Here is a 14,558-nt window from a genome sequence, read left to right on the forward strand (position 1 = left end):
GTGAATTTATGGTGTGCTAACTCTGCACCCACACTGACTCTCCACACCTAAAAGTGACTTTCCAGTGTGGACACATCAGTGCAAAGCATCTGACATGGTCTTACTTGGGCTCTTAAGGGCTCAGTATATGCACCTACTGCAGAAGGGCCTGTCCCTCACTAGTGATTTCCAAGTACGTAGGACTGCTATGGTCCCAATTTGAGTACTTCAGTTTTGCGCCTAAAATAGTGGGATGAGCCAGGGCACACCTGCTGTGTTGGTAATTCCCTTCCCCAAGAGGGGTGCTTTAGCTTGTTTGGGGTTCTCTTTTTTAATCTTCGAACTGTGATAACTTGCACAAAGATGAGACGCTTTCCCACCTGTGACCCTTCGCTCTTCCAGCACAGATGAACTCCTGAGCCCTTTCAGAGAGCTGTTACGTTCGATCCTTTGGAAGATCAGTGAGCAGGTTTGTTAATAAAGTCATCAACCTGACTAAGCAGGCTTGACACTGGTTGGTCCTGGGTTTTCTAACAGCAAGAAAAACATCATTTCAGAAAGAGGTTACCAATTTGAAATGAATAACAACATAACTTGCTGACCAAGTAAGATGCTGAAGAAATGTGGGAAGGCAAATTGTTATTTCTTACATCAAATTTTGGACTTAGAAGTCTTAAAATATTTTAAAGACCACTTCACTGTCTTGCTAATTAAACAACCCTGACCTTTTGTGAAATGCCATAGGCACTAATGTGCATATGGAATTTACACAGGCTATCAGAAGTTTAACACGTGCTGGCTTAGTGAATAATGTCACAATACAAAATGAAGAGAGATTTTCTTCTAGAAGTGTTCTCCAGGCTTTAAAGAAAAACCTATTCTGTGAACAATTGTTGAGGGAAAATTTTCCTTTAGGGTAGTCTGAGCATCAGAAATTAAGCTCAGTCTGACTATGCAGACTTGTGGTTGAATATCATTATTTCTGCTTGTTAATAGACAAAAGTAAGACACTTCTTGAAATGCTGAAATGAGTAAAAGGGTTCAAAACCTCCTATTCTGTTTCTCCTAGTTAATGGTTTAAGCACATATACCCAAATAAGGAACCTGCACTTCAAATTAGAATCTATTGTGGGAGGCTTTCTGCTTTAAAAAAAACAAATAGTGTTTTGTTGTTTGATAGAATCGAGACGAGTCCTGTATTTTTTTTTTATTGTACTGAAAGATATTTATAGGTTTGGTAAATATGCTTTAAGTCTCCTATTTATCAGCTTCTTACTTAATTTTGAAAATTCAAATAGTCATGCCCTTTGCAGGGTTTGGAAGGTTTCTCTGTATTTTCATAACAGAGGAAGTTTTAGGTCTGCCACTTAATTAGCCTTCATTTGTGAATTGAAGCCGTGTAAATTTTATGCCCTACTAAAGCAAATTTATTAAGTGTCTAAAAAGACCTATGGTGAGATTTTACACTTTGTGTTGTGAACTGTTTGAGATGTGCTGGGATAACCCAGAAAAGATCGTAGAGTTTCATTGCTCTGACAGTGGATTTTTGCCAATGTGTGTCATGTTCCTGCACAGATCCAGCTGCAGGTTCAACCCCAGAGGTAGAACAGGATCTAATAGCAGTTTTGTGAACTTTTGAGTGACTCTACCAAGCAGGAAGAAACTCTTGTACTCTTATTTTCCAAAGTGGGAAGAATATTTCCCTTTTCAGACTTATACAAAATTACTTCTACTTCTGCAAACATGGTATATGTTTAACTTTATCTCCAGAACCAGAGTGACATGATTAGGAAGGCTGTGAGCAGAAATGTGAGTGTGATAAAGGCATTTTCAAAATTAGATCTGATTTTACAAAACATGAGCTTAGTTCAGCATTCTGCAAAGTCCTTTCGACTTTAATTCACTGTGAGCAAAATAAAGCATGTTTATGGGTCTGAGCAGGGCAGAGCACTTTGATTTATTTCTTCCAAGAAGTAATTGAGATTAAAATGCTCTCCTTATGTGTGTTCAGTATTTTTTTTTATTGGACATCTTAAGCAAAATTACAGCATTGCTGTACTCTGCATAGAGGATAGCTTCATGGATTAATGGTTTGAATCCCAGTTTACAGCTCTCACTCTGGGTTCAACCTTGAGGTGGATTTTTCATTGCTGAGAGAATAGATTGTTAGGCTTGGTGGACGTCACAGCTGATGATAATCGCTGTGATGAGATGGGCTGCACTTTTGCTTTCATGTATTGGGAAAAAGCCCCAAGCTGGCACAGAAACTAGGATTGAAGGCTCTCACTCAGGTAAGGGTCAAAACCAATGTGTGGAACTTGTACGGAACTGCTATTCCATTGTGGCATTGCCAAACTGTCTCTGTTAGAGCTGGTTCCTGGGACCCAGGAAAATCTGTTGCATCCCACTGGGTGTTCCTGACTTGGGAGCAGCCTGGGTGATGACACAAGTTTAAACTTTTCCCGTTCTTCTTTCTAAGTGTCTTGAGAGGAGAAGGGAGTGGAGAGAGAGGAGGCATTCACAGTATTTTTGCCCATATGATCCATTGCAGGAGTAGAATTTGGAGTACAAGCTAGACTGAGCTTTTACAAAGCAGGATGATTTTTCAGATATTTTGCTTTGCAAAGCAGGTTGGTTCCAGAAAAGGTATGTGCTGCGCTGCCCAGAGGAAATACCCAAGTGTCCGTGTGAGATCTTGTTCACAGGGTTACTCTGCCAGTGGTGCTGCATTTTTATTCCATGAGTAGGAAACCTTGTGAGAGCTGACAGTCAGTCCCTTTGAAGTGCCTCAGTGTTTCTGTAAGGCTTATAGAGCTTCTGCGCTGTGGGCTAACAAGCAATCTACCCTGACAGTGGCAGAAACCTCAGAGAGCATCCTTTATGGTTTTCACATCTGTGCACCAATTTTCCTCTGCCACACCCTGAGTCTAGGCTGGCTCCATCTACTGAAGTGAATGGGTTTAAACTGATGAAAGTGTGGGATTTTTCAGGAGGATAGTTTTTGAATGTTAACCATTACAGATAAGACAGGTTGGACCAGAGCTGTTGACAGGATTAATGTGATGTATGTATGTGATGAGATATGAAATAATCCTCTGGACTAAAATGTCTCAACAGACACCTGAGAATGCAGGCTGCTGTAACAGTGCTATTTGATGATGTGTTTGCGGTGTACCCAGTTTGATTGCTTTTAAGGACTAAACTTTGACTACTGTATGGCATGCAACATGTAATATTTCTTTCCTTTCCCAACTGCTTTCTATTACATGCCCAGGGTTTAGACCGCTCCAATTCCTGGGTAAACACTGGTGGTCCAAAAGCAGCCCCATGGGGATCCAACCCCAGCCCAAGTGCAGAGTCAACACAGGTGGTGTCTTCAGTAGAGGTTTTTCTGGCTTTGTTTTCCCTGATGTTTTCCTGTAGAATATCTTCCTTTCAGTGCATACTCCAATTTTGGTGGTTTGGTGTTTTTTTAATTATGTATTTATTCCTTGAAAATTATGTGACTTTTACTTTATAAATTAGCATCTCCTCCACCACCGCCTCACCACACTGCATGAAAAACCTCAAATGCGTGAACGTGTCCCCTTCTTTCATTTCAGTGGTTGCTGGTCTGTGAAATGTAAATGCTGTGACTGCTTTTCTTTTTGTTTTCTTTTCTCTGTCTGTCTGTCTCTCTCTCTCTCTCTCTTCCTCTCTCTCTAGTTTCAACTTCAGGTGGAACACATTTCTAAGTGGGAACATTAATCACAGCTTCATAGTTTTGTCCATGTTTGCCATTTCTTTTGATGTTGTGAACCATTTTACCATTTTCATCAAGCATTTATTATTCATCATCAAGTAATCCTTCATGACTATTTGAGTGGAATATTGTTAAACCAAAATTGATTACCACATGTAAAATTCTCTCTTAAAACATGTAAATTTGAGTGCTGGAACCAGTGACTTGCTAGGGCCAATTGTATCTGTTCTGTGTTGCAAAGTATGAAAACTTTATAGCAGCTTCAGTCAGAAAGAGTTAATTTCTTTAGCCCCTGTTGCCTGCTGCTTTCCACTGCATGGTTGCCCTGAACGTACCTCTCAACTGCACCTTCTTGCAAGTTTATTAGTCTTCCAGAATTATTCAGTTGGAGTTCACTTGCACTCATGGCAAATTATTTTCAGCAGAAACAGAACTTCAGTAATTTTCTCATTCCCTGTGCCAGTAGCAGCATCGCTGTGGGGTACATCCCCACGTGCTTGGTCTCTGGTAGATTGAGAGGTACGGACTGAAATTTCAAGTATTACCTCCTTGACATATGCATGTTGATAAAATACAATGATGAAAAAGTTTCATGCTTTGCAGCATTAAGTGTCTTTGTGCATAAGAACATGCAGTTATTTAAATAGCCTGTATGTCTTAAACCAATAAAAAGTACTGTCATTTTGTTAAAACCAAATCTATAATGAGTAAGAGTTTGAGAATGCATAAAAAGATGTAAAGACAGTAAAAGCCTACAGTTGGAACAGTATTTTTGTAAACGTACATTGTCCTTGAGCTGCAAAACCCATCCACAGCAAACTTTAATGTCCTGTCATCATTCATTCATCTCCACTCCGTAGGCTACGGATCGAAGTTGTAATCGTATGTCTTCGCACACTGAGACGTCAAGTTTCTTACAAACATTAACAGGACGATTACCAACTAAAAAGGTAGATTTCAGTGAAGACAATTGATATTGTGGGGCAGGGAGGTCAAGTCATTCTGAAAACATGATGCAATCTATTCTTTTATTTACAGCCTGATTTTTTCTGAGGTCATTAGGAACTGCTGTTGCTTAGCACCTCTGAATATCCAGGCTGTAGTGAATATGAAGTATCCTGACAGAGTTGAATTGGGAAGAATAAAATAAGCAGGAGTAGCTCGTCTGATTTAATGTCCATAGTGTTTGGAGCCAGTTTATTACCGGCTCTTTAAAAATATGAATAGTGCTGTCTAGACATGTAAATGATACATTCTTGTGTGCAAAATTATAATGTGTTAGATGGCTAGCATTACAGCTGTGTGCTGAACTCTGTTACATAGATGTTAATCCAAAGTGACTCTAGAAAGTTAATGGGAGTTACAAGTGCACTCCCTTGGAGGAGGCGAGATCCTCCTAAACAATGTCAGAAAGGCAAAATGCCCGACTTTTTGTGTAATGAAAATGGGATCACTGACAATGTGCAGTCTGTGGGTTGGTCCTCCCGAGAAAAGGAATCAAAGAGTGTTTCTTACCCCCATGTTTCCTCCTTACTGTTTTAAGTCCTTTCTCACAGAAAATATACATCTTTGTACAAATCGCTTTATATGTCCACTTTTTACTCCCTTTTCCTGCAAAAATCAGACCAGACAGAAAGGTAGACTTTTAAACTAAACTAATTTGAGCACCAAACGTTTGGTTTTTTTTTGGGAGGGTGGGTGGAAAATTCTTTTGACACTTGAAATTCAATTTTGGAGCAAGATGCTATGAAACGTTTCTCATATCACATATCATAACATAATCCTTCATTGTTAGTTGGGGATTTCTTTAAGGGATGCCACCACTGCTGTCATGTTTCCAGTTATTTATTTTGCTTAACCTCATTGTTTGCCATACTTTCCATGGACCGTGCTACCATTTCTCATGCGGACTGTTTTGCGAGCTGATCTTGAGGCTTGGGCTAACTCTAGATTTGAATCTGTGTAGCTTTTCCACGAAGAACTGGCCTTACAGTGGGTCGTGTGCAGCGGGAGTGTGCGGGAGGCAGCCCTGCAGCAGGCCTGGTTCTTCTTCGAGCTGATGGTGAGCAAACTGGAAACACCTTGCTTATTGTCTTACAGTTTGTAGTTTAAAACATGAACAGCAACAACTGCAACTGACTTTGTTGTAATTTATATCCTATAGGTGAAGAGCATGGTACATCATTTGTATTTTGCTGACAAACTGGATGCGCCAAGAAAGAATCGTTTTCCTGAGCGTTTCATGGATGATGTAACTGCTTTGGTCAGCACAATTGCTGGTGATATAGTCTCTCGGTTTCAGAAGGTAATGGCAAACAATTAAACTGAACCCCAGTCAGAGCTCAGGCATCAGACCTCCTGCATGTTGTTTGCGGGTGCCTAGACCAGGAATTGCTTGAACACATACAGTGTGCTGCTCTTCATTTTCTTTCCCATTTTTCTTTTCCTTCTTTCTAGGATACAGAAATGGTCGAAAGGCTCAACACCAGTCTTGCGTTTTTCCTCAATGACCTGTTGTCTATCATGGACAGAGGATTTGTTTTTGCTCTTATTAAGACCTGCTACAAACAGGTGAATGCAGATAAATATTATGACTTAACTGTGAACTGTAGCATAGCCTATTAGTCTAACTTTCTTTGGACAGACAATAAAGTATAGGCACACAATTCTGGGATTCAGGTCTTTTTAGGGAAAGCAAGGCATTCTCGGTAGTGATTTAGAGTTTACGCCTCTCTGATTACACTCTCAAATGTGCATTAGGAGTAACTCCCTTGAGTGAACGGACATGCAGCGGGAAGAAAGAATTATTCTCTCTGTTCACCATGTTCAGAGTAATTGAATCCAAAATTAGTAGGAGGTTTTGTGAGGGAGCACCATGGTTTGTCAGCGGGTCTCTCAAGGACACATTGACCCTGTATGATCATATTGATCACCACGCTCCCTTTCCATCCTTCTGAGGATGCAGGGTCTCCTCCCCCATGAGGAGGGTTCCTACGTTAGGCATTGGGAAGCTTTTTTTGCTTTATGTGTGGGAGGGAAATCACCTTGAACCACAAAGTTTTCATTTGACTAAAAACGTCTGTGCTGACACTGTCTACAAAGGAGATGACAAGGTATCAGGAGCTTAAGCTTGGACTCATTTTTGCCCCACAGTCTTTAAAACATTTTGTGTAAGGTGCAAGAACAGCAACATTTGAGCTTTGTTGCTTACTGTATTTTAGCCAACCTGCATCTTTGACCTGTTAATGCATGACACTGTGTGGTCCTGCTTCTCACAACTCCCTACAGAAATCAATAGGATGGGGATATCGTATGTGAAGTACATAGTTCTTAATTTGCTTATATAAATATGGCTGTTATATACACCTTGTATTAATAGACATGCCGTTGGCTGGGCTGTGTGTGGCTCCTGTGCATCAGAGGTTTAATCTGTAGCACAAGGAGATGATGTGGATGTGACCATTTGATGATAGCAAACTCTTCAGTTCTTGCTTCGGAAGTGTTTTTGGGGAGCAGTGGTGGGACAGGGGGCTCATGGCTGCATTTATACTCTTTTTTGGTGTTAACTGCAATTTTGTGGGATAAATTTGCCAGGTGTCTTCAAAGCTGTATTCCTTAACAAATCCAAGTAACCTGGCATCTTTAAGGCTGGACTTCCTTCGCATCATTTGCAGCCATGAACACTATGTCACCTTGAACTTACCCTGCAGCTTGCTCACACCACCTGCATCTCCATCACCATCTGTGTCTTCAGCAACTTCTCAGGTATGCTGTGACAAGGATCCTTTGTGAAAACGCAAGCTGCGCTTTGTTCTGAGACTTAAATCGTATGAGGCAGTTGTATCACCTGTATTTTCAGTCTCTGCTTGCTAATATTTTTTCCAAGTGTTTATTTGGAAATTAGGTTTACATACCACGTAGGTTTTGATTTATTTTGATCTTTTATTACTGAAAAAAGAATGCCCATATCCCTGTCCTCATAGAGACCACAGACTGTCCTTAGGAACTTAGTCCCCTCCTATATTGGACAAACGCGTGAGCATGAATAAGTCACTAAAGAAAATGCTTTGTCCAGTGTTACCTTTTTCTTACAAAACAAGGATCTTTCTAGCACACTGTAGCCTAGTTGTAGCCTGCTCAGTAAAAGTAATTTGAATTAACATGTCATTCAAGTGGATTAATTAGTTACAAAATTACATAAACTAAATCAAATTAAAGCCTTCTTAAGAACATCCATACCCGAGTTCAAAATTTAACTAATCCACTTTTAAAGGTGATTTGGCTTAACTTCCTTAAGGCCTGCCCTGTGGTGGGAAGGCAACAACAACAAATGATTAATAGAAGAGGTAGTGAGTGAGCTTGGATGTAACGTAAGTAGATGTGCCTAGATCCAAACAAAAAAGGGAAAATGTAGTTTATGTGAGATGGTGTTCAATTCTGAAAAGTGCTTCTAATATATTTCATAAGCTTTGACTCTGTGTTCCAAGGGGCCTCATTATGCAACTTCTGAAACTTGATTTTTTCACAGAGTTCTGGGTTCTCCACAAATGTCCAAGACCAGAAGATTGCAAATATGTTTGAATTGTCTGTGCCTTTCCGCCAACAGCATTACTTGGCCGGGCTTGTGTTAACAGAACTGGCTGTCATTTTAGATCCTGATGCAGAAGGGTAAATCTTTACAATTTTTTTCCCCAAGAATTTTCTGTAATTCCAAGCAAATGGTGGATGCAAAGCAAGTTCTGGCATGGCCAGAATGGATTTGAATTTGTGAGCTGAAAAGATAAGAAACCATTTCTTGAAGAATCCTCTTTTTTCTCCCTGCTCCTCATGTTTCTTACTTCCTTAGCTCTGACTCTGTAAACATGATTTCAATCACATTTTTCCAGCTGAGAAGAAGGGAAAGAGGTTCCTGCTGGAGCCCCCAGCTGCCACAGGGGCACTGCTGGAGCTCTAAGAGGAAAATAGCTTTTCTCAATTGTAACAAGAAAATAATTTTCATCATTTAGGAAGTTTCTGTTGCTGGTGGTTTTAAATGTTACCGCATATTTTGCCTGTGGTCCTCCCAGCTCTTTTAAAACATAAATTATGCATTGATGAGGCCCCTGCGGGTTACATAAATAGACAAATACAGTCAAGCATGCAGAGTTTGTTGGTGACTTGCCTGGCTTGTGCAGCAAATAATTTTCTGAAGTAGGAGTGTAGCCTGTAGTCCTGACATCCAGTCTGTTACTTGTGTTATTTAGAGCTGCATTTCTGCCTTGCCTCTTTAAAATGGTTTTCAATGGAAATTATTGATTGCTTCCACAGTCCTAGGTTCTCTCACAGGCATTTTTCTCAAGGTGGACTCAGAAATATCAGCCGAGTCGACAAATGCTGATGATTCATGGTTAATTCTGCCCCTTTACCAAGAGGTCGCAGGAGTTAAACATTCATTCTGTTTCCCGTTGGAGAAGAAAGTGATGCCATAAATTAGAATATTTTCTTGTATATGTACATAACACACCGCAGTCCCATTTTTTTTGCCTGAAATGGGAAAAGTGGCAAATTTTACCCATATACACTGTCTACAGAAATCCTTTTTGTAGCATAGGAACATCCTGTTCACTGGTTAGAAATCAGGTCCTGTCTTTTGCCCTTGTTCTTCACAAACTTTCTGTTCTGACCTACCTGCCTCTTGACCTTTCTCACCTTGCTATTCTCAGCAATTAAGCTTGGACCAGGTTGGTAGTCTCTGCCCAGCTGCGTAAAGGAGCTATCAGCATGATCTTGCTGGTGTCCACTGGGGAGACAGCTTCTTTCTCAAACCCTGTCCAGACAGGAAAAGGCCACTGATAGCAGTTCAGCTCTGGAGATGCATTTTGAACAAAGCTCCTGAATTTTGGTGGAGATGTATACCAGCAATGCATTTGGAGTTTATTGTTTTCCAGAATGACTTGCAGTTGGCAGCTTACTAGCTGTTCTCAGGCTTCAGTGTTTGCCCTGGTAGATCCACCATATAAAGTAAAGCAGTTTGTTCAGCTCTGCTCTTCCCTTGCCCATGAAGACAGTCATACAGTATCATCAGAGGGTTCAGACATGCCTGCCATTCAAATGTTTTGGCCACCACTGGAAAAAGCTCAATATTCTTCCCAGTTGCATTATTCTGCAGCAGGAGTGGAGAGGGATGTCCGTCTAGTTGCTTATCATGTTAGAGCTTTGCCTTAGGTCTTGAGAAGTGATACAGAGCCGTAAATGTGTTTTGCCCTGAGCAAAATATCTTAAATTTTAGCTCACCCATTTTATAAGAACTCTTTGGACAGACAAGACTGTGGTACCCTGGTGCCTGAAGGTGGTGCCTTAGACAGATCCCTTTGTGCTAGGTGCCGTACAGTGACGCGGTGCGGTACAGTCCTTCTCCAGAGCACTGGCAGCCTTGGAAGACATTACAACATGCAGATGATGGAAGCTAGCTGAATGTGAGAGTTACAGAGAGGAAGTCCATGCAGCTAGACCCTGAACAGATTGTCTCTGCAAACAGTGCTGTGGCGCTTTGTTTATTAACTCATATTGTTCATTTCATCGTGCCCATGTTGCCCGTATTGACTGATGGTACAAGGCAGAAGTGAGAAAATCGGAATTTGGCCCTCAGTATTCAGTGACAAAAGTCAATTTCCCAACACTGTGCGGTGTTGACACAAATTCAGGCCAGGGCTGAGGTAACAGAGGGGATGGTTGGAGGGTGGCAAGATCAGTTCATTGCATTATCAGCCAGAAAGTTGAATGGGCCATATTTCCTCCTCTTCGCTATGGATCGATCCACCACAGTACTTGCTCTGTTCTGGAAAAGCAAAAAAGAAATCCATGTAGCCCTAGGTTTGAAGAGCGCTGCTTTGTTTGGGTGTGTTTTCCCTATACGCAGTTCTGTGGCCTGCAGGGCAGTTTCCCTTGAACTGTTAGAAACACAACTCAGGTGCCACTCCTTCAAAATAATGCAAAGACTTTTCTTTAACCTTCATTTGAAGGAACCAGTCACTTAAATAAGCATTTCCTTCCTACTTGTTAAGGCTCTCCCTAATTATATAGACAAGGAATTCTAGGATCTCATTACAGCTTGATGAAAAACCACAGGAAGCATGTAGCTACAGCTAGCTGATGTCCTCCTAACCTGTACTGGTGTCGTTTTAATCATTGTAAACCCCCAACAACCCAGTCAAAGCCTCTCATCTTTTTTAACCAGAACTCAACTCTACTTTTCAGGTAAAGTGGATACTGCCTGAAATTCAGCACTTGTTTTAATACCTCAGGTCTGAACACTGAAGCTTATGTTTTGCTAATGCATAATGTATGAGCTTCCTTGGCTGCTTCATGCATGGGGTAAAGTTGTCTTCTTGGCCTGATTTGCCTACAGAAGCAAATAGCTACAGAGATACCTGCTATTTGCTCTGAGAAAGTTTTGCCTCTGTGTGGTGGCTGAGGGAATTGAAAGAAGCAGAGCGAGTTCTTGAGAGATTCAGGGGAATTTGTGTTTTCAAGGCATGAGCACCAAGTAGGCTCATGCAGGGTGCCCTGCAAAAGGGGTGGTGTTTGGGCTCTGCCATCATTTGCATCTTAATAATGAAGGCCATTTTTTGCTGTTTTTCCTTCTACCCTTCCATTTCTTTGGCACTTATTCAGAGTTACAGATCTGTAGTCTACTGTTTTGGTTGAATAATTTCATGGGGGGGTCAGGGGACTGAAGCAGAACCTTCTTCATCATTTGATAAAAGCAATGTTCTGTCTTAGGAGGGCTTTTCTCTCTGTAAATGGTGTTAAATAGAAACAAAAAAAGAACACAACAAATGGTTTCGCTAAATCCACTGTCCTCTCAAGTTTCTCTCCCTGTTTTCCATATTCCCTAAGTTCTCCTAATGGTCTTTAGTAAACTCAATACTTCAGCATAGCAGTAGCTGGGACTTTGGTTTTGTATGGAAAATATGAGAGTCCTTACATTATATTGGGTGTGCACTTCTGCAAGATATTTTTGTACATTTTATATGGCTTAGTGGAAAGCCAGCCGTTTGTCAAATCCGTGGGAGATCAAAAAAAAAATGTGCAGTGGGTTTATGTGAAGTTAAAAATAAAACCCAGGGGTTTTTTTTTCTTTTTTGAAGCCCTTTAGTTACAAAGTATAGTTTGCTTTGAAGATATTAACTAATCTGCTTGACCCAACTCTCTTTTAACAGTTTATTTGGATTGCATAAGAAGGTCATCAACATGGTACACAATTTACTGTCCAGTCATGACTCAGATCCACGGTATGCTGACCCACAGGTAAAGGCCCGGGTGGCCATGCTATATCTACCTCTGATTGGCGTGATCATGGAAACCGTGCCTCAGCTTTATGACTTTACAGGTATTTTATATTCTGTGCTTTGAGTATACGTTCACCTGCTCACGGGACTTGAGTGTTTGGGTGGTAAAACTGACCTACAAACCCCTTTAGTGTTGGATGAGATAGTTTCTATTTCTGAATTATAACTTTGACATGTTTTCACATCCATTTCCTAAACTGCACTTGCAAAATGTATCTTCAGTGACTGTTAACATTCAAAAGCTGCACTTGCTTGCATGAAGTGAAGAACTAGCAAGGCATTTTAGTTTACAGCTGGCTGGCTACTGTGTATGTGTAGCCAGCCTCCCCATATGCCTCTGACCTGCTTAAAAAGTCACCCCGCATACTGTACAATTCTCACAGCAATTCCAAAGGATAAGCAGAGTTCCTCTTCTTCCTCTCAGTGTGTGCGCTGTCAGCAGTTCATTTCAGGGGTGCTTTGTGCAGTGCCCTGAAGAGCAGCAGAGGTGGGTTACTTCAGACCAGGGCAGGGAGTCCAATCTGGGATAGTTTGGAATTTGGAGTTGTCTTCTACATCCTTTGAATTTAATGACAAATAAAGCTGCAAGCAAAGATTTGGTGTGAAGTATTCAAAGGGACAAAAGGTCTATTTTCAGAAACATTCTAGATACTGAGGCTGTGTGGGTTGCATTTGAAAATGGTTGTTTTCTTTGCTTTGCATGACCTGAAATAATAGTCCTGTTTACTTGGATCCCATGAGTGTGATGATTTTCAGTTTGCATTCCTAGACTGTTCAATGAAACTAGCACTGTGGAGGGAGGCTGGGGAGAGAAGCTTTTGAGTTTGGGGATTGACTAGATGCACGTGTTTCTCTGCAGAGAGTCACAATCAGCGAGGGAGGCCAAGCTGTGTCGCTGTTGATGATTACGAAAGCGAGGGTGGAAGCATGATAAGCCAGACAGTTGCCATGGCCATCGCAGGAACATCTGTCCCGCAGCTCACCCGGCCCAGCAGTTTTCTACTCACCTCATCGGTACAAAGCCATTTCTCCTTATTCCTTGACCCTCCACCTGTGTCAACAAGCAAATATTTACGCATGCAGGTCCTGGACTCATATCGGTTTGCAGCTGGGTGTTACCCAGGGAGGCAGAGGGTGAAAGACAAGGGGGAGCAAATCATGTTTGCATGTTGTTCTGCCTGTTTCAGAGAGGATATAAGAAAATGCCAAGCAGGGATAAAAATCAACAAACCTCAGAAAAGAGAAGAATTTTTTGAAACAATCTGATAAAAGCTGTGAAGTGCAATAGTCGTTATGACCTCTAAGCCCTAAGCAAAAATTCCTACCACATCTAAACCCCACCTAGCTGAAAACATACATGGGCCATTTCCCCTGTTTTCTGCACAGGGAGAGAATCCTCTTGATTCCAGTAGCAGGCAGGCCCTTCCATTTCCCCATCCTCCTCCCTTTAGTCCTGTCAGGACCCTATTTTGCTGGGGTTTACATGCACTCAAAGTGAGACACTGATACATACATGTGATAATGAATGGAGCCCCTCTGCTTGACTGTTAACCTGCAGGAGGTTGTTAAAGGCATCTTGAGGGAAGTGGGTATTGGCTGCCTGAACTGAAACTCATTCATATAACGTGATTATTCTGGTTCAAACTGGTGCTTCACTCTTGCAGCTTGACTGTCTGTGGGCTCCACTGAACTGTTGGGTTGGGAAGGAGAAACGTGTATCTCCCAGTTGTTAGTAAAAAATGTCTGTTCTCCTTCTGTTCCTATTTGGTACTTATTCAGGCTGGGGTGGTAGCTGGTGCAGATCCATTTGGTGATGGAGTGTTTGAATGCGAAATACAGTGTGGCAAATGTCTTGACCTGTCTGTTTTAGAGTGGCAGGCAGCACTCCACCTTCTCAACGGAGTCCAGCCGCAGCCTTCTGATCTGTCTCTTGTGGGTGCTCAAGAATGCAGATGAGAGTGTCTTGCAGAAATGGTTCACAGACCTGTCAGTGTTGCAGCTCAATCGCCTGCTGGATTTGCTTTATCTTTGTGTATCCTGCTTTGAATACAAGGTACTGCTATACTGTTTAAACCTCCTGAAGTTTCTTCTCCTGAAGTTCCTTCTAGGGCTTGCTGAGAAAGTTTACACTCCCATCCTTTACACGACTGCAGAAAGGCATTTCCTGCTCTCTCCTAAGTATTTCCTGTATTCACAACCCCAAGGCTAAGCACGTCTCTGTGCAACCTCTAGCCTTTTTCCATGTTTACTTTTCAGCCATGCAAGTGTCCGTGCCTTGTTTCATTTAAGCAGTTTGTGTTGCTTTACACTCATCTGGGAACTGCTGTAGGGCAAGGGGATAGCTCTTGGGCATCTTGCTTGCTATCAACAAGAAGAGAGTTTTCTGTAGCAATGCTGGAGTCTAGGTAGATTAGCTAGCTAGCAGTAAAACCTGTATTCCTTGCTTGCTGTGTATCTTTAGACAGGAAAGATATTTTGACTTGTTAATACTTAAAAAATATCCCAGA

The 14,558-nt window shown here is 41.5% G+C and overlaps 1 protein-coding gene across 9 annotated transcripts in view; it reads left to right on the forward strand.

Annotated features, from left to right (window-relative positions):
• Nucleotides 1-14,558, forward strand: part of DOCK7 (dedicator of cytokinesis 7) — a 109,662-nt gene that overhangs the window by 70,086 nt on the left and 25,018 nt on the right. For 5 of the 9 annotated variants that reach the window (XM_080406318.1, XM_080406322.1, XM_080406319.1 and 2 more), the window contains exons 23-32: nt 3,254-3,346; nt 4,582-4,671; nt 5,688-5,783; nt 5,886-6,026; nt 6,179-6,292; nt 7,316-7,486; nt 8,250-8,389; nt 11,923-12,092; nt 12,911-13,065; nt 13,922-14,104. In XM_080406318.1, the coding sequence (XP_080262444.1) occupies nt 3,254-3,346; nt 4,582-4,671; nt 5,688-5,783; nt 5,886-6,026; nt 6,179-6,292; nt 7,316-7,486; nt 8,250-8,389; nt 11,923-12,092; nt 12,911-13,065; nt 13,922-14,104 (1,353 nt within the window). The remainder of the gene's footprint in view (nt 1-3,253; nt 3,347-4,581; nt 4,672-5,687; nt 5,784-5,885; nt 6,027-6,178; nt 6,293-7,315; nt 7,487-8,249; nt 8,390-11,922; nt 12,093-12,910; nt 13,066-13,921; nt 14,105-14,558) is intronic. The other 4 variants (XM_080406323.1, XM_080406324.1, XM_080406325.1 and 1 more) reach the window with 2 other exon arrangements.

The sequence above is a fragment of the Falco punctatus genome (genome assembly GCF_963210335.1).
Source record: "Falco punctatus genome assembly, chromosome: 11".
NCBI lineage: Eukaryota > Metazoa > Chordata > Aves > Falconiformes > Falconidae > Falco > Falco punctatus.